At 53.3% G+C, this 27,553-nt stretch overlaps 3 protein-coding genes across 3 annotated transcripts; 2 read left to right on the top strand and 1 right to left on the bottom strand.

Annotated features, from left to right (window-relative positions):
- Nucleotides 1-513: 513 nt before the first annotated feature.
- On the top strand, nt 514-3,188 carry LOC122468541 (S100 calcium binding protein P). The gene is made up of 2 exons (XM_043555223.1): nt 514-747; nt 2,891-3,188. Exons 1-2 carry the CDS (start codon nt 610-612, stop codon nt 3,038-3,040), a joined length of 288 nt encoding a protein of 95 aa, XP_043411158.1. The 5' UTR covers nt 514-609; the 3' UTR covers nt 3,041-3,188.
- A 10,761-nt stretch (nt 3,189-13,949) lies between these two features.
- LOC122479074 (MORF4 family-associated protein 1) lies at nt 13,950-14,443 on the bottom strand. Its single transcript, XM_043573023.1, has one exon. The coding sequence runs from the start codon at nt 14,373-14,375 to the stop codon at nt 13,992-13,994; it is 384 nt and encodes a 127-aa protein (XP_043428958.1). The 5' UTR covers nt 14,376-14,443; the 3' UTR covers nt 13,950-13,991.
- Nucleotides 14,444-17,255: 2,812 nt separating this feature from the next.
- BLOC1S4 (biogenesis of lysosomal organelles complex 1 subunit 4) lies at nt 17,256-18,611 on the top strand. The gene has a single exon (XM_043573024.1). The coding sequence runs from the start codon at nt 17,311-17,313 to the stop codon at nt 17,965-17,967; it is 657 nt and encodes a 218-aa protein (XP_043428959.1). The 5' UTR covers nt 17,256-17,310; the 3' UTR covers nt 17,968-18,611.
- Nucleotides 18,612-27,553: the final 8,942 nt, after the last annotated feature.

The raw sequence follows: 27,553 nt of genomic DNA on the forward strand, positions 1-27,553 counted from the left end.
GCTGAGGGGCCGGGCAGGGTGGGCCCTTCATCTAGCGGTGTGGCCTGGATGCCTCTGCCTGCCTCACTCATCCAGCTGCGGCTTTGGGGAGCGGGACCGAGGGGTAAGCTGGTCCTGGCTGGAGTTCTGCTAAGCTCTATGGGAGCAAAACCATGCTGCGTCCCACGTTCACTCAGACAGCCTCCCTGACGCTGGCCCATGGCGTGCAGGTCCCCCTCAAGTCCATGTGCACAGGGGCCAGAGGACCGGACAGGACCGGTCCACACATCCCTTACTCGACAAACGCCCACCAGGCCCCCGCTTACTGTCCCCCGACCATGGTGTCGGCGAATCAGTGAGGAATGACCCCAAGACAAGGGAAGCACGGGGAAAATGTGGGTGCACCACAGGTGTGGGCTGGGCGAGGTTTCAGGAAGTGTCGACAGTGCATTTCAGGGACTGAGCAACGCAGAGGGGGGAGGGGCAGGGCCTGCAGACCGTCCAGCCCTGTTTGGCCCACCCTCTGTGTCAATATGAGGCTGGGCCTTATAAGGCGCCAACAAGCCTCCCGTGGGACATTTCCTCGGCCGAGCCAGCTCCCGGCAGGACGGTGGGTCCACATCCAGCACCATGACGGAACTGGAGACGGCCATGGGCATGATTATTGACGTCTTTGCCCGGTACGCGGGGGCTGAGGGCAACAAGCAGAGCCTGACCAAGGGGGAGCTGAAGACGCTCATGGAGAAGGAGCTCCCTGGCTTCCTGCAGGTGAGCGCCCAGGGGCGCGGGCGGTGGGGGCACGCAGGGAGGGCGGGGAGGGTCGGGGAGGGCCGAGGGGGTGCCCGGAGCAGCCGGCAGGGGGGCAGGGGGAGGCTACCCGTCCAGGAGAGGATCAGCTGCCCTAGGGGCTGAGGCCTCCAGAGCTGTGGGAACGGGAGCCGGGAGCCAGTGCAGCCAGGTCAATCCTTAAAACAGGAGTTTGGAGCTAGAGTCACAATTCACTTAGCACCAGGATTCTTTCTCAGCAGGGGAGGGGGGGGGGCAAGCGGGAGAGCGAGGGATGCAAACCTGAACCTGAGTGGTGGGGGTGGGGTGGGGGAATCCAGGGCCATCTGTGAGGCTGCGTTTGCTGGTCCCTCACAGCTGCACCCCTCCAAGGCTGCGGGCCACAAACACCCCTGCTGCACTGCCTGCTGGGCCACCTGCTGCCTGGTGTTAGGGGGGCTGACAGGGTACAGATGGCAGCTGGTCTCACTCTGCTGTGGGCTATGTCTGCCCAGGGGGCCTCCCCAGGGACCTGTAAACCCGGGGCCTGCCCTCCTCTGCCTCCCTGCTTCTGGCTCCCCTCCCCCCTCCTCTCCCCCTCTCCACTCCTCCTCCCTGCTCTGTACCCTCCGGCTGCCTTCTCTTCCCTCCTTCTCCCCCCCTCCCCCTCCCTTCCTCTTCCTCCTTCCCCTCCCTCTCTCCCCCTCTCCCTCCCCTCTTCTTCCTTTCCCTTTCCACAGGGATCCTCCTCCTCTCTGCTCCCCTCCAGCTCCCCTTCTTCTCCCCTCCTCCCCCCTCCCCCCACTAAACTCCCCCCTACCCGCCTTCTAAGGGCTCTAACACTGAGCTGATTCCTGAAGATGGAAGCCTGAAATTTTCGGTCTTCAAACACACTGAGCGTTTCAGTATGTAAATGCAGTGAGGATATATATATTTTTTAAATGAAGTTCATCTGTTTTTGTCTATTATAAATATGTGTTTGTGGTCGAAAATGTAAGAGTACAGAATTGTGGAGGCAAGGAAGCCCCCAACACACCCCTCTCTCCTCTTCCATCAGCCTTTTCCCCGTGGAAAGTTGATGTGAATGAAAGTCTAACAGATGCAATTTAATTTCTTTTCGAATTTAACATTACAGCAAACAGCCTCAAACCCCGAGGCTCACGGAACGCCCCGCCCACGGGGCACTGGGCGTGGGTGCAGATGTTCTGATAACCAACCAAGTTTAAGAGTCTAACCCATGCGGATTTTGAGACCAAAGCCTGGGGGTTGCGGGAGGGGCGGGCGCAGGTGGTCCGGGGAACATGACTTGAGAACCAGTGGCCCAGCCCGGGATTCTCAACCTCCTGCCGAGGCACTTGGCCAAAACAGGGGCTCAGGGCCCTCAATACTGCAGGCCTCCAGCTGATGCCGAAGCCCCCCGGAGCTGCAATCCTGGGCTGTCGGCCGCAAACTTGGGGAGCTCAGCGTGGGTGGCTGGGGGCACTGGGCCGCGGGGACGCCCCCGCTCGAGTTCCCCTGGGAACTCGGCGGCTGCAGCGCCTCCTGCCGCTGGGTCTCAGCCCTGCACGGGGTGCGGCCGGGCCTCCGCCGTCAGGTGGGCGGACACTTCCAGACCCCTGGGGGGCGGGGGACGCAGCCTGGGTGTGTCCCTTCCCCCGGGTGCCTTGGGCCCTCCTCCTCCTCCTCCCCGCCTGGAGCCCGGGCTGGTGCCGCCGCCCGCCGTTGGGCGTGAGGATCCAAGGCTCGCGCGGCACCAGACGGGTGCTGGATGCGTGGACCAGACGCGGTTCAGTGAGGTGACCTTGCAAAGCAGGCGGCGTGCAGGGGTGGCGCGCGAGTGGCTGCGTTTCCTGGGAATAGTCACCACCCTAGGGCATCTTAACCAATCCAAAGACGACCCCCTGCAAAACTTCAGGAACGCGCGCGCCTGCACAGCACAGCGCAATTCAAATTCGGCCTAAAACAAAGAAAGCGTGAGTTAGTGCGTTAGCTCGAGCCGGCACACACCTTCGGGCAGTTCAGAGCTTCCTAGAGCCCGGCGACTCGGTGACTCGGATGTCCCCCCCCCTCCCCCCACCGCCCCTAACGCCCAGCCCCAGCGCTTGGCCGAGGGCCCTCCGCGCTGACCCCGGGCCTCTGTCTCCAGAATAAAAGGGACAGGGACGCCGTGGACAAACTGCTCAAGGACCTGGACGCCAACGGAGACGCCGAGGTGGATTTCAACGAGTTCATGGTGTTCGTGGCCGCCCTCACAGCCGCCTGCCACAAGTACTTTGAGCAGGCGGGGCTCCACTGACGCCCTGCAGACCCAGATCCCTGGGCGGGGGGGGGGGGGGGGGGGGGGGCTCCGGACCCGCCCCCAGCTTCCAGAACCCTGGGGGTGATTGCTTCCCTGGGCCCGGCCTGCCCCCGACCCTCTGATCAGTAAAATGCTTGTGACACGCGCCTGTCTCCCTCAAATGGATGATTTCCTTCCGCCCTCAGCGCCCCCACCCCCAACACAAGTTTTCTAATGGGTCACTTAGTGCTCCTGGCCTGCGGGGAGATGGACAGACACAGGGTAAGGGTTGGTTCAGGGGCCACTTTCCCGCGGCTGAGGCTGGCCGAGGCACCGTCCCTGCTTCTGTGGCTTCCAGGGCCCAAAGTGAGCGTCCCCCTGTCCTGGATCCAAGGAGGCTCACGGGACACACATCCATCGGTCCAGTCGGTCAGGCAGCCGCTCTCCAAACCCTGGCCCCTCTGTGTCTCCACCCGCGTTTCCAAGCCCCATCTTTTTAATGTCCGTGCTTGCTCGAGGGCAGGGGAGTTAGGTCAGTCGTTTGCCCTGGTTTGGAGACTTCCGGTCGCCTTCTGAATACCCAGCAGTTGAAGCCTCCCCTTAGGTTTGAGGACGTGTCCACAGGAGCAGAGATGGTGTCCGGAGCCTGGCTGGGGACACACTGGCAGGAGGCATGGTTTACCCCTCGCCGGGGCGAGCAGGGCACAGGTTTTCTAAGAGGGGAGCCCCGGCAGGTTAGATGGGGGCGGATACACCATTGAAAGCACGGAAAGTCAAGCTAATGGGACGATCGGGGGCGGGGCTGGAATCGGATTTCTTCCGGCTGCTTCACAAGTGAGTCACAAATTGGATTTGTCCTGGGAATGATCAGTCGCGGGGGCAGGGCTCCCCCGGAAGCTGCAGATACCAGAACCCTCGATCCCCGCCCTCGCGGATCGCTGGGGTGCAGGCCCCTGACCCGGGTCCCCCAGACTCTGCCCCCACCCCAGACGCAGAGAGGGGGAACCTGGAAGAACACCCCCCTGTGCGGCAAGGTCGTAGGAGAGGTTTCCAGCCTCGCAGCCTGAGCCTGGCCCTCCGGGCCTCCCCCGTCCTGACACCCTGAAAGCCTGGAGGGAGGGGTCTTCTCTGAGTCGTCACCCCGATGGTTCGCACGCGTTCCAGCTGAAAACCCCACTGCTGGGGGATGAAAAGAGCAGCTGGCCGCTCCCTTCCCGTGCGCCTGGGGCTCCTCTGCCGGCCCGCACGGTCCCCGGCCCTCCTCGTCCCCAGACAGGGCCGGTCTGTTTTCACCCCTCAGGACAGGCTGTATCAAAGCGTCCTGCTTTGAAGAAGCTTCTGCAGTTCCCATAGCTGCCCGCTTGCCCTGAAATTTCCTTCACCCCATCTGGCTGCTCCCCTCTCCTCTCTCACAACTGGGAGATTCCCTCTGGAATAAAGAACACTCCCGGCTCCCAGAAACTAGCCTCCTGTGGGGCTCCGTCAGCCCCCTGGGCAGGCTGCGGAGCGCCCCTTCCTCCTGGGTGAAGTCCACGGTCACCTCCGTGGGCTTCACAACTTCCGGGGGGCTGGGGGGCTCCCGGCAGCCAGGTCCTCCAAGGCAAAAGCCATGTCCAACCTGCGTTTCTTGATGGCCACAAGGAATTTGCCGGCATGCGTGGACCCACATTCACCCATTATTAAAGATATGGTTCTTCGTAGTTTTGTTTTTTTAAGTTTGCTTACTTATTTTGAGAGAGAGCGCGCACGAGAGAGCAGGGGAGGGGCAGCGAGGTAGAGAGAGGATCCCAAGCAGGCTCGGGGTGGGAGGAGGGGGGGGGGGCGTGCCAGTGCAGAGCCCCACCCGGGGCTCGAACTCAGGAATCATGAGATCATGACCTGAGGGGAAACCAAGAGTCAGACACTCAACTAACAGAGCCACCCAGGCTCCTATTTTTGTTTTTGAAAAGTAGGCTTTTCAATTAATATGTTCACGCCTAAAACTTCGTCTCCAGCTCAGATCAGTTCCCCAAAATGGACTCCCTCTGTAACCTGGGATTACTAGCTTAAAGGAGGTTTGGGGTTTTTTTTCACTGCGGTGAAAACACGTAACATTTCTAAGTGTACGCACAGCGTTAAGTAGATTGACGGTGTTGTGCAACCAAGCTCCCGACTTTCTCTTCTTGCAAAAGTGAAACTCTGTATCGGACAGCATCAGACATCAAGTCCCCCCCCCCCCCCCCCCCCCGCCCTGGCACCCACTATGCTATTCCCTCCATGAATTTGTCTCCTCTGGGGAACTTCTGTGAACGGAGTCATACACTGTTTGTCTTCACGGCTTGTTTCACTTGGCAGAATGTCTTCAAGGTCCCTCCCCGCTGTGGCATGTGGCAAACTTTCCTTCCTTTTTATGGCCCACATTCTTCCTTCTCTGAATCACTCACTCAAGCCCCTACTCTTGGAGCATGCTCCTCGTCACTGGGCGGGCACTGATGCACCCAACTGGCCGCCATCCCTCTCCCTCCTGGGTCACAGAGGCCCAGTTTTGTTCAGGCGTGTGGCAGAAACGTACTCCAGGAATATGGGCTCCTCAGCCAATCCCTGCCCGCTGGCCGCTGGGAAATTTGAGAGCTGCTGGTGGCTCTGAGGAACACGGCCAAAGCCAGCCTTCAAGGTGTGTTCCTACAAATTAGGAAAAGGCCCCCTTCCTCAAGACCCAGTAGTGGCAGGTGCAGGAAAACTGTCACAAGAACTTTATCAAAGGTGCAAAGACTGTAACATGAATGGCATCCCCTAGAGCTGTGCAGTGCACGACCTGCACGACCGTATATGCCGCCCTTAGCTGGCAGAGATTTTCCTCCCTGATTAAAAAAGAAACAAAGCACATAGCTATGAAAACGCACCCTCTCACTTTGTCAGGTCTTAGACGTTGCTGTGTGATGGCGTGATGCTTGCTGCAGCAGCCACTGGGCAATGAGGACAGAGTTAAGAGGGTCATAGAAGAGCTTGAGTGGCCAGCAGGGTCACTCCACCGCACAGCCCCAGTGGGTGCTGCTTACATCACAGTCTGTGAATGGTGCTGGGAGGTCCTGGCTGCTAAAAGGACAGAGCCACATACCTCTGGACTTACGGGAGATACAAAGCCATATTGCTTAAGCCACATTTAGTTAGCATCTCCCTCATAAGCACTGCATAGTGGATCCTTGTGACTCATTTTGGCCATACAACATCTGTACCCCTTTTTATGTTTGGGGAATTCATCACTTATGCACCTTGATAGGTGCCAAGTCTATCTACCCCAATTTAAGTTGAAAATACTAGACTCTCTTGCACGAGTACTGTCATGTGACCTAGCATCCACCAATCGGATTCATCCACGCCCAATGTGACTAGGGGCTAGTGAAACCAGTGAAGGGTTGGGAGAGCTAGGGGGCTGTTTCTGGCTGGCGGTGCAGACGGCGGGAGTCCAGGCGCTGGGGCAGACGAGGGCACAGTAAACCGAAGCAGCATCCTGTGCTCAGAGCAGGGCCAGCTTCCTCCCAGGCCGCTTCTGCGGTGTGGACTGCTCCTGGAATCGTCACCCTGAGTCTCTTCTCAAGCCCTCTCTGAGCTTCTGGAAACTGCCTAACTGGCTAGGGTCAGCTTCTGTGCCAGCAACTAGGAACCCTGACAGATTTCGGCCATAAACCTCTCGCATTTGTCATTTTAAGGCAAAGCAATGTGTAATAGCAATAGTTATAATAATAGTTATGAATTGTAGGAGCAATAACATCACACATATAAATAATAACAATGCTTAGTGATTTTATTAACAACTCTTGGTCAAAAGGGAAAGAGGCAGACTATCTATCTATCTATGTTTTTTTTTTTTTTCCAACGTTTATTTATTTTTGGGACAGAGACAGACAGAGCATGAACGGGGGAGGGGCAGAGAGAGAGGGAGACACAGAATCGGAAACAGGCTCCAGGCTCTGAGCCATCAGCCCAGAGCCTGACGTGGGGCTCGAACTCACAGACCGCGAGATCGTGACCTGGCTGAAGTCGGACGCTTAACCGACTGCGCCACCCAGGCGCCCCTATCTATGTATGCTTTTAACATTTATTTATTTTTGAGAGACAGAGCATGAGCGGGGGAGGGGCAGAGAGAGAGGGAGACACAGAACCCGAAGCAGGCTCCAGGCTCCGAGCTGTCAGCACAGAGCCCCACGCGGGGCTCGAACCCACGAACCGTGAGATCATGACCTGAGCCCAAGTCGGAGGCTCCTCTGACTGAGCCACCCAAGCACCCCGCCCAGCCAATTGTTCCTAATAAGGTCTTTTATAGAGCAAAGGGATCACGTTTACACCGCCTTTCCCAGACTTGCATGACCTTGACACTTTTGAGGATTACGAGCTAATAATTTTGCAAAATTTCCTTCGAGTTGAGGTTGTCTGAGGTTTGCTCGTGACTGGGCCTGGGTCGTGTACCTTTGGCAAGAATGTCCCAGAAGTGATGCGATGCTCTTCTCACGGCATCTTATCAGATGGCACGCAGTGTCGGTCTGTCCCATTTCTGGTCATGTCCACTTTGATCACTGGATTAAGATGGTGATTGAAGAAACAGCCAGCCACAGGCCCAGCGTTGGGGAAAGGAAAGCACAGGATGTATCTAGAACAGAAAGCAAGGATGCGTTCAAAGAATGACCAGGATACGTCAAAAGGACGCAGAAGCAGCCTTGCGTGGGCTCCCACTGCCCACATCAGAGCCTTCTCCACTATAGCTATTCCTGCCACCTTTGTAACTTGTTAGCATTTTGTAGTGAGGTACTTTGAAGCTACATAAATGTTCTGTTCCTCGTCAAGCATGTAATTCGCTCATGTGTTCATATTTAAGTGAATACGTGGTTTCCCATATTCCTCATTGCACCGTGAACGTTAGCCACCATTGTTTGTTCTGATGATCCCACTGTATCCAATCTGCCAGTGGGGCCCATCCATTCAAGCTGGCCTCTGTGTCCTTCTAACTCATCCCCAACCTTGTTTGGACACCCCCTTGCTTTCCGTCTCAGCCAGATGTCTGCACACATCTCGGGCCCTCCCTGCCCCAGCTCTGGAACTGACTGTTTCTCCATGAAGTTCTGGTCCCTTTTAGTGGAAAATGGTATTTAGAAGCCAAGCTCTGAGAGCCAGGGTGCTCAAGATTATTGGGATGTCACTGCTTCCAGCTGCTTCCAACAGACAGAACTAGGGAATATTTGTAAGTGTGTACATAAATCATACACACACATCTGTGGTTCTATATAAACGTAGAATGTATACACAGAACCACGAGTTTACACGGATACCTCCAATTTCAACCCAATACCATGGAGCTCATTCTAGTGTTCTTTCTTTTCATCTTTCTCTCCCTCTGCTGGCACTCCCTCTCCTGCATGCAAACCTTTTCCCTGATCGGCCTCCAGTCCCTGTGCCAGTCTGCCCCCTGAATGCACACCCTTCTCTCCCCTTGGGCTGAGTCACCTCACAGGACTGACTTCCTCACAGCTTCTCAGGCTGTGACAAGCTGCACTGCATCGTTCCCATGCGTGGAGGCTCTCCTTACCCCACTGGGCTCTGACCCCCAGACTACCAGCTTGGGGACTCCTAATCCTTCCTGGGCTTTCATGTCTCAAGTCAAATGAATGAATGAAGGTCCTTGGCACTCATCTCTACGTAACAAGCTACTTGATTTCCCCTGTTTACCGTTATCTCCACCACTAGAATGACTAGGGGCAGGACTCTGGGACTGCCTCTTCACGGCTGCATCCCCCAGGGCCTAGAGCAGTGCCTGATACATAGCAGGAGCTAAGTAACAGTGGTAAGTAAATAAAGACTTCTGCAGCAAAATGAATTTCTGAAATGGTTCTAAGCAGGGAATCAACATAGCCAACTCACGCTAGCTGACAGCGAAGGAGGAAGATTGGTGTTAAGCTGGAAGGAGGGAGGAGTCAAGAATAACACTGACGTTTCTGTGGTTTGAGTTCTCTGCATTGATAAGCAGACACAAATTTAAATTACATTTACATACCGAGTTGGTACTCATTCATTCAAGGAGTATCGTGTACCAACCATGTGGCAGCCGAGCACTGGTCTCTGTGCTAGGAATTCAGCAGGAAACAAAAATTCCTGGGGCGCCTGGGTGGCTCAGCCGGGTGAGCATCCAGACTCTTGATTTCAGCTCAGATCATGATCACAGGGTCGTGGGATCAAGCCCCACATCGGGCTCCAAGCTGAGCGTGGAGCCTGATTAAGATATTCTCTCTCTCTCTCTCTCTCTCTCTCTCTCTCTCTCTCTCTGCCCCTCTCCCCTGCACAATCCCCAGCTTGTGCTGTCTAAAAAACAAAACAAAACAAAAAACAAAGAAACCAAAACAAAAATCTCCTGCCCTCCAGGGGCTGACATTCCATGGGGAGAAGTGGGTAAGACACAAATTAGTAATCACATGTCAGGCAAGTGAGAAGAAAAACGAAGGAGAGTGAGTGGGTGTCACAGAGAGTGACAGGGATTGGCAGTGCTGCTTTAAACGGGAAGAAGAAGAGGGCCTCGCTGGTAAGCTAACGCTTAAGGAGAGACTTTGAAAAGTGGCCCAGTGAGCCATGTGGACGGATACCGGACACTCGGATGTTTTCGGAAGAAACAAAACCCTGAGAAGTATGGCCACAAAACACTATTGAAGACTCAGTCGTCGCCAGCCAGCCGATGGCAAATGACGGCTGGAGAAGAGGACAGAACATAGAATTTCAAGGGGAGTTTGGGCACGAAGGGCCGATTGCAGAGCAACTGACAGAAGGCAATTCAAATTTTCTAGGGGACCCGGAAGTCGTTTCAATTCCACAGATACATAATCCAACTGGGGGGGAGGGGGAATTTATGAGTTACAATAGGAAATACACACAAAGTCCTGGACGCCTCCAAGTTCCACCACATCTCAGGCAGGAGTTGGACCACTAGCTCGTCACCACAGTGCTCCGCAGAAGGGCCAAGGGTCAAAATGCTCCGGAAGACTCTTAAGGCCCTGACCATGAAGGAGGCTTGGCATCGAGACTGAACACATAAGGGGCGCCTGGGTGTCTCGGCTGAGTGTCTGACTTCCGCTCAGGTCGTGATCTCGCGGTTCACGAGTTCGAGCCCCGCGTCGGGCTCTGTGCTGACAGCTCAGAGCCTGGAGCCTGCTTTGGATTCTGCGTCTCCCTCTCTCTCTGCCCCTCCTCCGCTTGCGTTCTGTCTCTGTCTCTCTCTCAAAAATAAATAAACGTTAAAAAAAAACAACAACAAAATAAAAGACTGAGTAGATAAAATGCAACCCCAGCGGAGGAATACAATCCATGGTCAATTAATCAGTTAATCAAGGGGAAACACGTGCATGAGAGTTTTGCACCCTCAGAACATCTCTTTTTAAATCAGTAAGTAACTTGTAACTAAGTTTCCTGAATCAAGGTCCCTACTATCCCCACAGGGGTGCTCCTTCAGCCAGCTCCTGGAATTAAGAGAAAACGGAGGAACTAACCTGCAGTGTATATCAACAGGAACGAGAAAGAACCCTTGGGGGTTGTGGCCACAAAGACTTTGGGGTTGACGGATGCAGAGAGACACCGAGCCTCAATCCCAGGAAAGGCTGGCCGGTCCTTCCCACGCCCCTGATCCAGCGCAGACCCTCAACTCCCGCCCGCACCAGCGCCCACATTCTTGCTTCGCCTCCCCGCCTCCTCCCCCGACCCACAGACCTCACCAAGCTTCCCGAGCCACAAACGTGACCCCTGAGGCTCCCTTGCTCCTCGGTCTCAATGGCTCCCGGCACTACCTCTGTTCCCACTGAGAAATTCAGAAGGGCAGGAGCACAGACCAGGATTCCAGAGACCGAAACAGCCTCTGTAAAGGACTTGCCTTTGTGCCCAGGTACTTTCCTATAAAAATGCCCGTTTCACACGTTATTCCCAGACCTGTACCTCGGCTTGTCATTATAAACATGTATGTGTTCTCATCGAACCCCCTCTAGCGATTCTGGAAATTGCACCCTGCCTGTCCTGTGGCTTTGAGCATCCATTAGCACAGGCTCATGAACAGGAATCAGTTCTCTGATGAAGCCCTCTCTCCTCTGCTCCCTCCCTTTTATTGGTCCCCGCAGTGCCCCCCAGTCACTCCCCAGTGCTGCAGCTCAAGTTTCTTCCTGAGCTTCTGATGCCCCCACTGGTTTCTACTCTTAGAAGTTGTACTTGGCATTCAAGGACAGTCAGTCATTTGCTCTCAGGCACCCTGCGGTGCAGTTACCTGTCCCAGCTGGTCCTGGTCCAGGCCTTCCCTTCACATTCCTGGTGCCCTGGAGCAGACGGGAAGCACATTACACGCCCACTGGCTACACAGACCTCAGCTGCTGAAAAGCAGGGGCTCAGGCCAGATGACGGCCTCCAGTTCATCCCTGTCAAGAGCTGACTGTCCTGTCATCTTATCCCCACAGCACCAGCCACAAGCGATTCTCCCTCACCGTTCCAGGCTCACAGAGAACCTCAAACTTCAAGCAGCTCGGTCCTGCTTGCCGAGGCTGCGCTCAAAGAAGCACGTTCGTTTCAAAAGAAATGTATTAACACACGCAGGGACTTTGGCCATTTGAACAACGTATTTATTTGAAAAAAAAAAAAAGGGGGGGGAGTTTTAGAGATCTTTGTTTTTCAAGGCAAACGAACACTTATTTATTGCATGTCTGATTTTGACTTCCAGTCCTGGTGAGGTCTACCCTGATCAACTAGATGGGCCCTGATGATGCCTTTTCCTTTCTCCAGTGTCCCCAGACCCTTTGTAGATGGTCTCTTTGACGCAATACTCCGGAACGCACCCATTTCATTCCCTATCCAAACTTCTTTGTCATTCAAGGTCGGCTAGGTTATCTACATAAAGTCACCTGGCAAGTGGCGCAACACAGCCCAGACAATATGCCACAGAACACAGCTCTCCTCGGTCCCACGGGAAGTGAAGTTCCAGAACACACACACAACCATCTTCCATCTACGACTGCCTTCTACAAGTCCTTCTCCGTCTTCCCCACGGGTCACCAGGTACACCCAAGGAGTGTCGTCCATGCACCTCTGAAGGTAGAAGATTCTGGTCCCACGTCTACACAAGTCCCAGACAACAATCGGGTCACATGGATAACAGCAAGGTGCAAGGCCATGCCCCAACATTTCAGACACGGTAAAGTAACGTGACAACGGAAACAACTTTTCATTAAGCCCCATTTCCCCTGCAAGAGTATTCCTCGGACAAAAGTTATTTTTCAGGACAGTCTAACCCAACTCAAGCCGGCATCCATCGTGTTAGTTCAGACGAAAGAACGAATTCTGGAGATCTTACTGTCCCCAGGCACGGCTGGACCAGGCCAGGAAACATGCAGACCCAGGCCCAAGAGACAGGAGTGCTTGCATATCATTCAAAGGAATGTGAAGGAATGTGACCCCCCCCCCCCCCCCAGCTTGTGCACGTACAAGCGGTTAGTTTAGGCTGCTACAAGCAGCTGGTCAACATAATCATCAGATGTACCTAATGAAATCTCTAACATAAGAAATAGAGATATTTTTCAGATTCCAAGTCTCTCAACATAAAACACAGTTCCTTGAGACCACACCAAGGGGCAGCAGAAATAACTAAGTAACACGTGTTAAACGACTTCACCTCCAATCTACAGCTCTCAGGGGACTCCTGCCCCAAATTTCGCCCTTAAAAACCCTCACTTGGGTGGGGGTGGGGGGTGCCTGGCTGGCTCAGTCAGTAGAACCCACGACTCTTGATCTCAGGGTCCTAAGTTCAAGCCCCACACTGGGCATGGTGCCTACTTAAAACAAAAACCAAAACCCTCACCTGTAAGCCATTGGGCAGTTTGGCACTTGGAGCATGCGGTCCCCATTCTCCTAGGTGGTGTCATACCTATAAACAGCCTATCCATGGGGCGCCTGGGTGGTGCAGTCGGTTAAGCATCCGACTTCAGCCAGGTCACGATCTCACGGTCCGGGAGTTCGAGCCCCGCGTCAGGCTCTGGGCTGATGGCTCAGAGCCTGGAGCCAGTTTCCGATTCTGTGTCTCCCTCTCTCTCCGACCCTCCCCCGTTCATGCTCTGTCTCTCTCTGTCCCAAAAATAAATAAACGTTGAAAAAAAAAAATAAAAAAAAAAAATAAACAGCTTATCCTTCCTTCTTCACTGCAAAAGCTCTATGTCAGTTTTTTACTGGCTTGCTGTGCACCCAGGAGACACATCCTCCTCTGGTGCGGATACATAACCATTGACCCTAGGGGAGACTGTTACACACGGATAAAAACCAAACAAAACCAGAATAAACAACAAGCTGTTTCAGTTTCCTCGAGTTGTCAGCCCAGCCTTACCAGGTGACCAGAGTCCATGAGCTATGCACCCAACGCACAACTGGCAGAAATTTGCCATCAAGACACTGAGTCCCAGATTTCTGCAACCTGATGTTTAAAAAAAAAAAAAAAAATTTAAATTAACCACCCACCCTCTGACACGAACCTGGAAATTTCTAGTAAACGCCTACAGCTTCACATTTTCCCATTTTTCCCCCCCTGTGTTCTCACCCTCTATTTTTGCTCTAAGGGCTAGGTTTTCTTTGGTTCCCGCCCCCGCCAAGTGCCTAGGCAACTCTCCCTGCGGCAACGGTCCTATTGGGACTGACTCTGGGGTTTCACAAAGACAAACTCGAAATTATTTTAACTCTTCTTGAATTGCCAGCGGGGGCGGGAGGAACCACAAAACTCAGGACGTCCTAGCACCTCTCCCATCTAGCACGCACCCATTTTCCTCTTGACCTCAACTTGGCTCCCACTCCCCAATTTCCGACGCAGTGCGACTGAGGCTGTACCTTCACTCCTGGATTACTACCACCCAGAAAACTGTTCAATCACGCAGACGGCAACGACCAGGACCCGCATGGGGCCCCGCCGGCCCCCGGCCTTACCGCCCGCCCTCCTTCACGACGATTCGCTTCTCTCTATCCGCCGGACCAGCTCCACCAACATCTCTGCCATCTTCGCGATCTCCTTGGCCTTCTCCTCCGCCTTCTCGCACCGTTTGGTCCCTCTGCCCTCGACTCCCTCGTCGGGATTCTGAAGATGGTTCAGGGCGCTCTCCTCCGAGGCCTCCACCTGCGTTTTGATTTGGATGAGCATATTGTCCATCTCCCACAGCTTGCTCCGGTTCCGCAGGTACGCCCGGCCGTGCTCCCGGGTCAGCGCCGCGATGTCCTCCCGCATCTCGTTGATGACGGGCAGCAGGAACTGCTCGAAATCCTCCTCGGGCTCCAGCACCTCCACCTCCTCCGGCTCTGCCAGCTCGACGACGTCCAAGGGCCGCATCTGTCCCGCCAAACCGTTGCTGCGGGCGTCGACGGGTCAGCAGTGCGGCCGAATTACCTCTGCGAGTTCCTCCTCTCACGCCGTCCGCTTGCAAACCGCTCCGGGAAGCAAAGCCTGGAACCCACACGGAGGCCCGGCGGCGGAGCAGTCCGCGCAGCCGTCACCGGCGGTGGGCGTGTTCGCGCCACTTTCGGGACTTGGTCCCGCCCCCTTACGGCCACGCCTCGGGCGGAGCCCAGGCGCGGGCGCGCGCACGCAAAGGGGACTCCGTAGCGGGCGGGCGCACGCCAGCCTCCACCTGCTTCCCGCGCCCTGCCCCGCCCCCTTCTCTAATAGGCCTTTGGGAGCGCAGAGGTTCTTAGGTCCCGGACTTTTTCTTTTACTTAATTTTTTTTTAAGTGAAAGCAATTCTCCCTCCCTCGTATTTAAATAAGACAGGCTGGCGTTCAGAGCGCTTACCATCCAGGGACGCACTGCTGTAAGTGCTCAGATTAATTCATTTAACCTAAGTCAATAAACCTGTCAGATGAAAAACTGGTTAAAACCAGTGCTTTTGGTCAGAATTTGAACCTGAGCCATTTTGGGTCTACTGCAGTCGCTACTCTTAACTACAGTACCTGCTCTCTCTTCTGGGACAGGGCCCTTAAGTCAAAAACTGGGGATCTTAATTCTGTACTCTCCACCACTGGCTCCCAGCTTTTTTTTTTGTCCTGGGGGGATTTCTCTCGCGCTGGGTTGGGTTGTTCTGGTCAGAGTGTTTTGGCCTCTCTTTGAGGTAGGGGAGCTGAAGGGACTCCATTTTGGAAAGGCTCTGTCTCTGCTGTTTTTCTGCTAAGCTCCATTTACTCAAGTTCTATATTTTGCATCTGAATAAGCCAAAGAAGCCGTGTTCCCACTTCCAGGGGGAAAGGAGATAGATTTGTCTTAGACCCCCCCAAACACCTGATAACATCTAAAAAGAGCTGGATCCCAAACATGTTCCACGACATTAGCTTTGAACAAACCTCAGCGGATCAGTACTCCCCTACCTTCGATGATCTATAAATAACACCTTTATTCACCTGCCATTCGCCTTCGGTCAGACCCTGCCCTGGATTCCTGAAGGAACACACACGCTACACCCCTTTCCAATATAAACCCCTAACCCCAAGTGAGGAAGAGACTCATTCTCCCTTCCTTTCTGAGTCTCCCAGACACTCTATCTGCTAAATGCTCACTCATGCTATTCAGTAAACTCTGTTTTTCCTTTTTCTGGCTCACAAAGCTGGTCCTGCAGGGCCCACCTCTGGGTCCTTGGACCCAGGCTGCCTGCATCGTCTTCACCGGACTGTAAGCAACCCAAGACAAAGGGCCACTTCTGATTCGGCCCTGTCCTTAGCCCCTCCTCACCACCTGGACTCAAGGACCTTAGGCAATGTTTTAGAGAGAAGGCCTCCTTCCCTAAAATATAAGTGTCTCTGCCATACCGGAGGTTCCTCTAGGGCAGGTTCTGGTCTCAGTCCTCACCACCTACAGGACCTACAAAACAGCAGGGCCCCGTAAATGCTGCTTTAATATTCATTTAACAAAAAGTTTTTGAGCACGGACAGAAGGCCATTGTGGAATGGATGGAGTCTATTTCCAGGCATGTTCAACCTGTGCCACCCTAGCAGTAATTTGGAGGGACCCTGCTTGCACAGTGGCACAGATCAGAGCTTTCGTTTTCCAGTCTCATAAATAAAGACCAGTGATCCCAGCCTGAGTATCTGTCAGTGGGAAGATGCATAAGTGAGATGATGCGCATGAAAGTGTTTTGCAAATACCAAAGCACCAGCAGATACTAGTGGTGATAATATTATAACGATTATGATAGTGAATGGAGGTTGTTTGATTCCAAAGGTTTTGGGGTCAGACACATCCTTCATTAGGTCCCAGTCCCTCCAATTACTTGCTCTGTGGCCTTGGGCAGGTTGGTTAACCTTGAACACATCTTTCTGGGTGTCAATTTCCACCTGTCGCTCTAGGGTGGGCATTGGACGTATGATCTCTAATGATCATAATATGATCCTTATAGTCCATAATAATTATATGGTTTACCCAAGATTTTATATCTTGTGTCCTGAGTGCCCCCTTTCACTCTCAAAACTGTCCTTGTTTGATGAATTGGAATTTATTAAAATTATGAAGTGTTCATCAAAAGCACCACTAAGAGAGTAAAAATGCAAGCCAAAGAGTGGGAAAAGATCTTTTCAGTAGCTATATGACAAACGACTCATATTAAAATTGTACTGAGAACTTCTATAGATCAATAAGGAAAAGACAACGCAATTTAAAAATCGGCAAAAGACTTGAGCAGGTACTTCACAAAAGGGAATATCCACATGGCCAGAAAGTATATAAAAAGGTGCAAAAGTTCATGATTCATCAGGGAAATGCAAGTCAAAACCACAAAGAGTTAGCAATCACTATACATCCACTAGCGTGGCTGAAAAGTAAAATATTGACAATACCAAGTGTTGGGGACTATGTGGAAAGAAGCTGAGAACTTTCAAAGTCATCAAGAATATCAAGCTTTCAGGAACCTTCCTTTAGTTTATTTCCCTTCTCTTTCGTTTCACTGTAAGCAGCAAGAAGAAACTAGGGAAGGTAGGAAGCTCTTCACGGGCCCTTGACATGTTCTATGTCTGATCTGGATGGAGGTTACACGAGTGTGTAAAAGTGGACTGAGGATGTACGCATCTCAAAATAGTTCCCTTATACCTTCGCGCGTTAAAAAGGGTTCAGTGTGTGAGCACGTGCGCGAGCACGAGCGTTCAGGGGCTGGAAACCGATTGGTGCGCGTGCGTGACCGCCCGTGTGCGCGCGGAAGCCGGAAGCGAGGGCGTGCGCGCGCGCGGAGGGGGCGGAGCAAGGCGGGGAGGCCGGAAGTTGGGCGGCAGCCCGGCCGTAGCCGGCAATGGAGGGGCTTCCAGCCGACCGTGGGCTGCCGCCCGAGGGGCCGGCGGCAGAGGAGGCCGAGTTGCAGGGAGCTGTCTGGAGCGGGGACAGCGGCAACGTGTCCCAGAGCCACAGCAGCGCCTCGGGGCCGTGGGAGGATGAGGGCCCAGAGTCGGGCGCGCCGGGCCGCGACCTGCCGCTGCTGCGCCGCGCCGCCGCGGGCTACGCCGCCTGCCTGCTGCCCGGAGCCGGGGCGCGGCCCGAGGTCGAGGCCCTGGACGCCAGCCTGGAGGACCTGCTCACCAGAGTGGACGAGTTCGTGGGCATGCTGGACATGCTGCGCGGGGACTCCTCCCACGTCGTCAGCGAGGGCGTGCCTCGCATCTACGCGAAGGCCACCGAGATGCGGCAGGTCTACAGCAAGATCGACCGACTCGAGGCCTTCGTGGCGATGATCGGCGCCAGCGTGGCCAGGATGGAGGAGCAGGTCGCCAGGGCGGAGGCCGAGCTGGGCGCTTTCCCCAGCGCGTTCAGGAAACTGCTGCACACGATTACCGTGCCCTCCTTCTTCAGCAAGGCGCCCTCCGGCCGGCCCCAGCAGAGCGGCTACGAACCCCCCGTCCTGTTTCGGACCGAGGACCACTTTCCCTGTTGCAGCGAGGGACCTCAGATCTGAGTCCCCCGGGCAGCACTGCAAGGGCACGCTGCCTGAGATTGTCTCGAGTATTAAATCAGTTGGAAATTCTGCTGATAGACATACACGATGTTGGAGTCTGACATGTTTATATTTTGCACACTCTTATTTCCCCCTGTCTTCTTGATTTCACGTAAGGATGTTTGGTTTCGTGTGTCTTCCAGTGCTAAGCGGAGAGCTGCCTGGTCCGGGATGGGACCGGGTTCGGAGAAGAAAACGAAGGAGCTTTTCCGTGCACTGTGGCCGAACTGCTATGCTTCTGGGTTTTACAGCTCAACTCACAGTATTATTTTTTCAAAGTTTATATATTTTATACTCTTAGGAAAAACTGCTGAGCTGTTCAGGTCTTGTCATTGTTCGATCCTAGCAGCGATTCCATTTTCTGTAGCTTACTTTGAGGGTAGATGGTAAGTTGTTTCACGTTATATTGAACTTTTCATATCATGGGTTATACACCGAAGGAAACGGTAGAATTTCTGAGATGGATTGATTTATCGCGTCTAATTCTGAAGTTGTATTTGAAAGTATGCCCCCACAATCTTCGTTTGTCCACAGCAAACAAGTCTACATGTGGTTGCCAACATTTGGTCTGTAACTTAAATATTAATACAAAAGTTTACATTTTACTGGAAAGGCTTTTCTTCTGAAAAGGACTTCACATATTTCCTTTTTTGTTTGATTGAAAATAGACCTGTTGCTCATGATTTTAGGGATAAGGAAAAGTGGCTTGGGAGCACCTCCTTTAGAAGGCTAATGTGAGGAGTGCCTGGCTGGCTCAGTCGGTTAAGCGACCAGCTCTTGATTTTGGCTCAGGTCATGATCTCACAGTTGGGAAGTTCCAGCCCCGAGTCAGGCTCTGTGCGGTCAGTGCAGAGCCTGCTTGGGATTCTCTCTCCCCCTCTCTGCCCCTCCCACACTAGCACACTCTCGCTCTCTCAAAATAAATAAACTTCAAAGAAAAAAAAAAAAAAGGCTGAAGTGAGAAACCTTACCTGGTATTTCACAGAATTGTATGTTTCTTTCCTCTCAAAGTAAACACTTAAATCACTTGTGTGGATGAGTGGTATTAGGATTTTGTTCTTTCCCCCTGACAGCATGGAATCTGAAAAACGTTTTGCCGGCGTAAGGGCTTTGATCTTGACTCGAATCTATTTTATTAATGGTCCTAGAGGGCGCTGGACCCCAGATACACATACAGCTTAGGCGGCTTTTGTGTCATTTTTCATAGATCTCAGAGGCTGGTAAAGTAGGCATATTGTCACTTAGCCATATATCATGAGAAGCCGCTAACATAGTCTCCACCTTGGCTTTCTTCTATGTCGCACATAATACAGTTTTTTATTTAGGTAGTTCATTGATTACAAATTAAGGAACTCCTGAATTTAGAAGCTGAAAGCACCCGTGAGCTCCATTTAATATTGGGCAATTACTGGGGACTGCTGTAGTTAGTATATTCCGATGACATAGTCACTGGATCCGAAAATACGTTTCTTACATAACGTCCGTGTTGCTAAAATGCTTTTTAAACTTGTTAATATTAAAAGGTAGGTAGCGGGGCGCCTGGGTGGCGCAGTCGCTTAAGCGTCCGACTTCAGCCAGGTCAAGATCTCGCCGTCCGTGAGTTCGAGCCCCGCGTCGGGCTCTGGGCTGATGGCTCAGAGCCTGGAGCCTGTTTCGGATTCTGTGTCTCCCTCTCTCTCTGCCCCTCCCCCGTTCATGCTCTGTCTCTCTCTGTCCCAAAAATAAATAAACGTTGAAAAAAAAAATTTTTTTTAAATAAAAGGTAGGTAGTGATTAGGGCAAATTATGAAAAAACTTAGAATAATTTTTAGGCTGAGATTTAATATCCCCAAACTCCAGAAAGCATAAGTTAACAAGTGTGCTATAAAGTAAAACTTTATTAGGAATATATAATGTTTAGATATTTACTTTCATTACCTACAATAAAGTAAATTGGGTTGAGAAAATTAAAAGTAGAATAACCAGTAAAAGATCACTTACTTAAAAAAAAAAATACTGGACACAATTACTTTAAAAAACAAAATAAACTTTAAATATTTAAGATTAAAAAAATTTTTTTTAGTATTTATTTATCTTAGAGCACAAGTCGGGGAGGGGCATAGAAAGAGGGGGACACAGAATCTGAAGCAGGCTCCAGGCCCTGAGCTGTCAGCACAGAGCCCGACATGGGGCTTGAACCTATGAACTAGGAGATCATGACCTGAGCTGAAGTCAGACCGACTGAGCCACCCAGGTGCCCCTAAGATTTTATTTTTAAGTAATCTCTACACCCACCATAGGGCTTGAACCCACAACCCTGAGATCAAAGAGTTGTATGCTTTACGACTGAGCCAGCTGGGCACCCCAAATATAGATAAACTTAAAAAAAAACAAAAAAAAACACGCTGGTTTAGATGATAACTTACATGATTACATGTACAGCTTATCTCTAAGTGACCTTGGGTTCTGAAATTCTCTTAGTCACTTGGTGCTGTCCCTGAGGTCCTAAATAGAGATTAATGTGTGGCCTTGTTTGGAATGGGGACTTGAAGCCGGTTTGCATAGCTTAAGACAGATACTAGGTGAAAGTCCCTGGTCTCAAGAATGGGGGTTGCGGGAGGCAGGCCCACCTCTGCCCAGGCACTGCAACCTTAAGACCTTCTAGCCCCCTCCTCTCCCACCCCGACCAGCTGGAGATTTAAGGGGGACCCTCCTGGATCTTGGAAAACTGGTCCTTCCCCCTCTCAGAAGTCCATAAAAGTTGGGGGAGGGGGCCAGTTGTCATGTGGGTGACCTCTGCAGACCCATCTCTGCTGCTGGGTCTGGAGCTCTCCTGCTTTCCAGAATAATCAGGGATGGGGTTTAAGAACGCTTGAGAGGGGCACCCCGCCAACCACACCGGAGTCAAGATGTTCTTCACTCCCACACCTGCCTACAGAACACATTGAGCCCTCAGTGTCCCGGAGCCCAACTGAGAGCCCAACTGACATCCGCTTAGGCCAAGGGCAGCCTCAGGCGTCCAGAAGTCAGCTTACGAACACACATAACATTGGGTACTAATGAGCTGGTAAGCACCTTGTGGCTTCTTTTCCTCTAGCCAGAACTTGAGGAATACGAGCCTTGGACCGAGGAGGGGGATCCGTCATGGGTATAAAAGTGTAGCCCCAGGGCACCCCGGTGGCTCAGTCAGTTAAACATCCGACTTTGGCTCAGGTCGTGATCTCACAGTTCATGAGTTTGGGCCTCACATCAGGCTCTGTGCTGACAGCTAGGAGCCTGGAGCCTGCTTCGGATTCTGTGTCTTCCTCTCTCTCTGCCCCTGCCCCACTCGCGCTCTCGTCTGTCTCAAAAATAAATAAACATTAAAAAAAAATTAAAAAATAAAAGTGCAGCCCCATGTGAACCTGCTCACTGTATGATCTAGGACCGGCCCCCAAAGGGCCAGACAGTAAGAACCTCAAGGCTGCATGGCCTCACCTACTCGCTCTCCCCTTGTGCAGAAGCAGCCACGGACCACATGTAGACACATGGGCAGGCGGTGTGCAAATAAAACTTTATATATAAGCCAAGTATTTCTTGAAACAAAAGACCTAAGAGGAGCAAACTAATAACGGTCTGGGATTTTAAGATTTTAAACCTATCTCGGTTAAACTGCCCTCAGAAGGGGCAGCATGGGTAGATGAAAAGCATTAGTTCATAAAGGGTTTTTGTTTGTTTCCTCTGCCAGCGAAAGCAAATAAGAAAAATGGGCTCAGGACAACAGACAGGGAAGCCGGGTCACCAGCTGCCCTTGGATGTAAGACCCAGTCCCAAACGGCTGGAACCCAGTTTGGGTCTTCTCTGCTGCAAGACCCACTTTCTTCACCAGGAACGAAGCTTCGCAGACTCACGGCGCTGTCTTCTAAGGAATTTGGCTTAAGATGATCTGCTGTTAGCAGTGAGGGCTGACATCTAATTCATCAGTATGACTGCAGGCAGCACCCGCGACACATCCCAAATGCACCCTCTCCGTCCATCCCAAGGCTACCCCAACTCAGCCACTCAGTGGTCTCTTAAGTGGTTTCCTGCTTCCCCCGTCCCCTCTCCAAGCCCCTCTCCACAGAGTACGCAGCAGCCAAAACTGTCTCTAAAACCCACGGGCCAGATATATTGGGCTTTGCCTAAAACCGTCATTAGCGTCTCATGACCTTGGAATAAAATCTGGATTCTGTTCTCTGGCCTGTCCTACCCTACAGGGTCTGGCTCCCACCCCATCAATGACCTTGTCTTGGGCCTCTCTTCCCTTGCTCACCCCCCTCCAGCTTCACCTTGACCCTGAAAGATACCCACCGTGTGCCCTTCAAGGCGCTTACCAGTTGTGTCTGTGTCACTCTGAGGTCTGCCTCCCCCACCTCCGGGCAGGCATGGGCTCTGTCAGTCCCGCTGGGCCTCCGCTGTGCTGTCGGCAGGTGACCTGTCACACTCAGCTGTTGAGCGAATGACTGTCAGTCCGGCAGAGCAAAGGAACGGCCAGACGTACAGTGGACGCTGGGTCAGGAATGGGAGACAGATAGAAAGGCAAATACAGTGATCCGATCACATGTTTGCTAGGAAGTCAAGCACCATGGGAGGCCTGAGGACACCAAGGAAAGTAAGACTCGGTTCTTCTTCAAGAGCTGCACGGGTCAGGTGCCAGCTCAGTCCAACCCAAGGTTAGGGATCGAACTTGTTAAATCTGGTACGAGTGCTCTTAATTGTGCCCCGGACATATTGATCTAGAATTTTCAGAGCTACCTTTCTGAAGAGACTCCTTTCCCTGCCAAAAGGTTAAAAGAGCATTTTCCGGGGCGCCTGGGTGGCTCTGTCGGTTGAGTGTCTGGCTCTTGAATGTCTAACTCTTAGAGGCTCAGGTCATGATCTCACGGTTCATGGGTTCGAGCCCCACAGCGGGCTCTGTGCTGCCAGTGTGGAGCCTGCTTGGGATTCTCTCTCTTCCTCTCTTTCTGCCCCTCCCCCCTCATTATTTCCTCTCTCTCTTTCAAAATAAATAAACAGACATTAAAAAAATCATTTTCCAAAGTGACCTACGCTGTTAGCCCCAGTCGTAGAGAAGGGAACCCATTTCTTTTAGAATGAGAGATTCTTCTTCATGACCTTCATCACCAAAGGGAGGCCTGCCTGTCCGGAGGGGGTCTGCCCGGGACACAGGATGAGAATAAAGCGCCCCCAGGCCCCCTCCAGTGGGTGTGCGACTGCGGGGCCGGGCGGGCCGCGAAGCTGCAGGAACAGCTCCTGCCCCAGCAGGGGGCGCTGCCGCAGCAGGAAAGGCCGTCTGCGAACTGCCAGTCGGGCCCCAGGCTCCAGGAACCAAAACACACCCGCGTCCGCAGTGGCAGCCTTGGCTCCTGCAGATTCAGAGCCAGCAGGTCCTGTCCACTCCCGAGGGGCTTGCAGTGGGGGGCCCACGGCTGTCCCCCAAAGCCCCTCTTCTTGCTCGGGGCGGGGGAGGGGACGAAGGTGGGATGGCAGCAGCCGGTCTGGCGGGACAGTAGACAGTGGCCACATCCTGTCCCTCACCCCGTTTGCTGTCCTCAGTCTTCTCTGCACCCAGAACGAGCATGCTCGTTTATTGATTCACCTGTCTGTCTGTCTGTCTGTCTCCCCCACTAGGGCACGGAACTTGGCCTTGGTCCATTTTGTGCGCCCCTGAGTCCCGGGGTGCCTGGCCCTGTGTCTGGCCCAGGGCAGGGCCTCCAAATCTGACGGATGAATGGAGGAAACACGAGGATGAGCAGGTGTGGACAAGAAGGACCGAGCAGGGCTGAGTCTGACGGGCTGCCTTGTGGTAATTCAGCTCCTCGTTCTGGCAAATCCAGGAAACCTGTTTCGGTGTGTTCTGGGGGGGCGAGTGGAGGCAGGCTCCTCCCCCCAACGCACACAAAATACCTGTCACTTTCTAGATTGGAAATGCTTACCGGTAGACTTTCTGCAGGGGGTTGGGCTGGAGGTTGGGGCCTGGAGGTGGGCATCACGGGGAGGTGGGCATCATGGGAGGGGCATCATGGGAGGTGGGCGTCACGGAGAGGTGGGCATTATGGGAGGTGGACATCAGGGGAGGTGAGCATTATGGAAGTTAGGCATCACAGGCAGGTGGGCGTCATGGGGAGTGGACATCACGAGGAATTGGGCATCACAGGGAGGTAGGCATCACGAGAGGTGGGCATAATGGGAGGTAGGCATCACAGGGAGGTGGACATCACAGGGAGGTGGGCATCACAGGGAGGTGGGCATCAAGGGAGGTGGGCATCACGGGAAGTGGGCATCATGGGGAGGTAGGCATCATGGGGAGGTGGGCATAACGGGAGGTAGGCATCACAGGGAGATGGGCATCGTGGGAGGTGGGCATCACGGGAGGTGGGCATTGTGGGAGGTGGACATCACGGGAGGTAGGCATCATGGGGAGGTGGGCATCACGGGAAGTGGGCATCATGGGGAGGTGGGCATCACAGGGAGGTGGACATCACAGGAAGGTGGGCATCATGGGGAGGTGGGCATCAAGGGAGGTGGGCATCACAGGAAGTGGGCATCATGGGGAGGTGGGCATCATGGGGAAGTGGCCATAACGGGAGGTAGGCATCATGGGGAGGTAGGCATTATGAGTCGTTGGGACAAGCTGAGTTCAAGTGCCAGCTGCCCATTACTACTTTGCAAGTTGTTTCGGTGCAACTAAAAAAACTGATTTTTTTTAGTTCCTTGTTTCTCTTCTTTTTAAAAGAATTTGTGGTAAAATACATTCAGCACAAATTTACCAGCTTAGCCATTTTTCAGTGTCCAGGTCAGTGCTACTTACTAAGCACGTTCACCATGTCGTGGAGCCACCATCCGTCCCAGAACTCTCTCCCGACAGAACTCACACTCTGTCCCCATGAAACACTAACCCCCACCCGGCCTCCCCTGCCCCTGGCGCCCACCCTCCGCCTTCTGTCTCTGTGAATCTGAGACAGAAGGAGGAGCGAGCTACATGGGTGCCGGGTGCGAGCTGGGCGCCCCGGTCCCATCTCTCGGTGCTGGAGTTCCTGAATTACAGCCGCTGCCCCTGGGTGGCTTCCGTCTGTCTGTTGGCTTTAGCCCAGTGGGCTGTGGGCAGTGGTCCCTGCAGTTGGCTGCTCTGGGGTCCTCAGGACCCCTGGCCCTCCTGGTGGGGGGCGGAGGGCCCAGGAGAAGCTCTTGCCCACAGGAGCAGCCCCACGTCCATTCCAGCACACAAGTCCTGAAGCTCAGAGCCCAGGAAGGCGAGCTACATGTTGCCCCCTCCGGCCACCCCTGACCTTGGGGACTGCTTGTTGCTGGGCGGCAGCTGGCCTCTTGCCCCAGAGTGTGCACAGGTGAGCCCGTTGAGGCACAGCCTGCGGACCCATCCTGCCGGGGAGAGGCAAACGCCCACGCAGACTCTGACTTCAGAGACACCAGCGATTTGGGAGACCCTAGAGAAGCCCAGCAGGTGCTGGAACACGCTGGGGCTGCAGGCAGGTGTGGCATCACACCTGAGATGCCCAGACATGCAGCCACGTGGGGGACACGCCACCGGGAATTCTTAACACCTCGCGCGAGACCAGTGAGACTTGGAGCGGGACTTTCTTAGCTTTGGTGGGGTTTTCTTCTACCGACCTTGGATTGGATTTGCTTTTCTTTTCCTAGTTTCCTAAGGCAGAAGTTTAGATGATCGATTGCGGATCTTTCTGCTTTTTCTTTTCTTTTTTTTTTTTAAATTTTTTTAACTTTTATTTATTTTTGAGAGAGAGAGAGAGACAGAGCATGAACGGGGGAGGGGCAGAGAGAGAGGGAGACACAGAATCCGAAGCAGGCTCCAGGCTCTGAGCTGTTAGCACAGAGCCTGACGCGGGGCTTGAACTCATGGACCGCGAGATCGTGACCTGAGCTGAAGTCGGACGCTTACCCAACAGAGCCACCCAGGCGCCCCTCTTTCTGCTTTTTCTAATCTACAAGTTCATGGTTACCAACCTCCCCCTAAACACTGCTTTTGCATAACTTAACGTTTTCAGTTTCATGGAGTTCAAACTGTTTTAAAATTTCTGTCGCGATTTCTACTTTGACTCGTGTTGTTTAAAAAAAATGTTTTTAATGTTTATTTTTGAAAGAGAGAGCGACAGAGACAGAGTGTGAGTGAAGGAGGGGCAGAGAGAGAAGGAGACACAGAATCCGAAGCAGGCTCCAGACTGTTAGCACACAGCCCAACGCTGGGCTTGAACCCATGAACCATGAGATCGTGACCTGAGCCGAAGTCTGACGCTCAACCGACCGAGCCACCCAGGCGCCCCATACCTACGTGTTATTTAGAAGGCTGTTGTTTGGGGGCACCTGGGTGGCTCAGAGTTTAAGTGTCTGATTTCGGCTCAGGTCATGATCTCACAGTTCGGTAGTTCGAGTCCCACATTGGGCTCTCTGCTGACAGCTCTGTTTCCCTCTCTCTCTGCCCCTCCCCTGCTTGTGCGCGCGCGCTCTCTCTCTCTCTCTTTCTCTCTCTCTGTCTCTCTCAAAAATAAATAAATAAACAGTTTTAAAATTTTTCAGAAGCCCGTTGTTTGAGCTCCAAGAATTTAGGAGCCTCGCCGTCGTGAATCTTAACTGAAATCCATTGAGGTCTGAGAGTATACATTGTATGATTTCCACTCTTTTAAACATGCGGTACATCTTAGGGTCTGTCTTACACGTGGACTATCTCGGCAGACGTCCCACGGGGGCTCGAGAAGGATGTGTGCTCTGCTTCCGTTAGACGAAGCCGTCGCGGTGTTTTTTTGTTTTTAAAACTTTTTTTATTTTGGAGTAGTCTCAGACTTGCACAGAAGTTGCAAAAATAGCTCAGGCCGCTCGCGGGTGCCCTTCAGCCAGCGCCCGGCAACAACAGCATCTTGCATAACCACCTTGCACTGACCAACCCGGGAAATGGACATTGGCACGCTCCCGCTAACCGAGCTACAGCCCTCACTCGGATTTCTGCTGCCTTTCCACGCACTCACTTTTTCTCTTCGCGCCCAGTTCTGTGGAACCAGCGCCCCAGCTACAGAACTGTTCTGCCACTCCAAAAAACCCCCTTTGTGCTACCCCCTTGGGGGTCACCCCCCACCCCCCACTCCAACCCCTGGAAACCACCGACGAGCTCTCCATGGATTTTTTTGTTTTGAGAGAGAGGTATATACATCCAGTTTGTAATCCGGGAGTGGCTTTGTTCACGCATATGCCCTTGGGATCCATCCATCCGGGGCTTCTGGGTGTCAGGCCGCCCCTTATTTTTTTTGGCACTGTTTATCTTCCCCTCCAGGGAAGAGGCCTGAGCCCTTTCCTCGACCCCTGGCTTCCTGGCCCCTGCAGACTGAGTACTGCGCACCCGGCCGCAGGACCCTGGGCCGTGAATCGCCCCCCCCCCCCCCCCCCCCCCCCCCGCCCCAGCCTCCACGTTCCGTTCCGCAGCCAGCATGGACTTGGCCTTGTGCCCAGCCCCCCGCCCACGTTCTCTGGCTCAGCCCCGCTGGGTGAGTACCCACCTTTCAGACGGGGTGGGGGGGAAGCA

Source organism: Prionailurus bengalensis, chromosome B1 (assembly GCF_016509475.1).
Source record: "Prionailurus bengalensis isolate Pbe53 chromosome B1, Fcat_Pben_1.1_paternal_pri, whole genome shotgun sequence".
NCBI lineage: Eukaryota > Metazoa > Chordata > Mammalia > Carnivora > Felidae > Prionailurus > Prionailurus bengalensis.

Excerpts from the sequence above, each read along its gene's own strand:
- LOC122479074 (XM_043573023.1), bottom strand. The coding sequence starts at position 14,375 with ATGCGGCCCTTGGACGTCGTCGAGCTGGCAGAGCCGGAGGAGGTGGAG.
- LOC122468541 (XM_043555223.1), top strand. The coding sequence starts at position 610 with ATGACGGAACTGGAGACGGCCATGGGCATGATTATTGACGTCTTTGCC. Across the intron at positions 748-2,890 it reads AGCTCCCTGGCTTCCTGCAG|AATAAAAGGGACAGGGACGC; the intron begins GTGAGCGCCCAG and ends CTCTGTCTCCAG.
- BLOC1S4 (XM_043573024.1), top strand. The coding sequence starts at position 17,311 with ATGGAGGGGCTTCCAGCCGACCGTGGGCTGCCGCCCGAGGGGCCGGCG.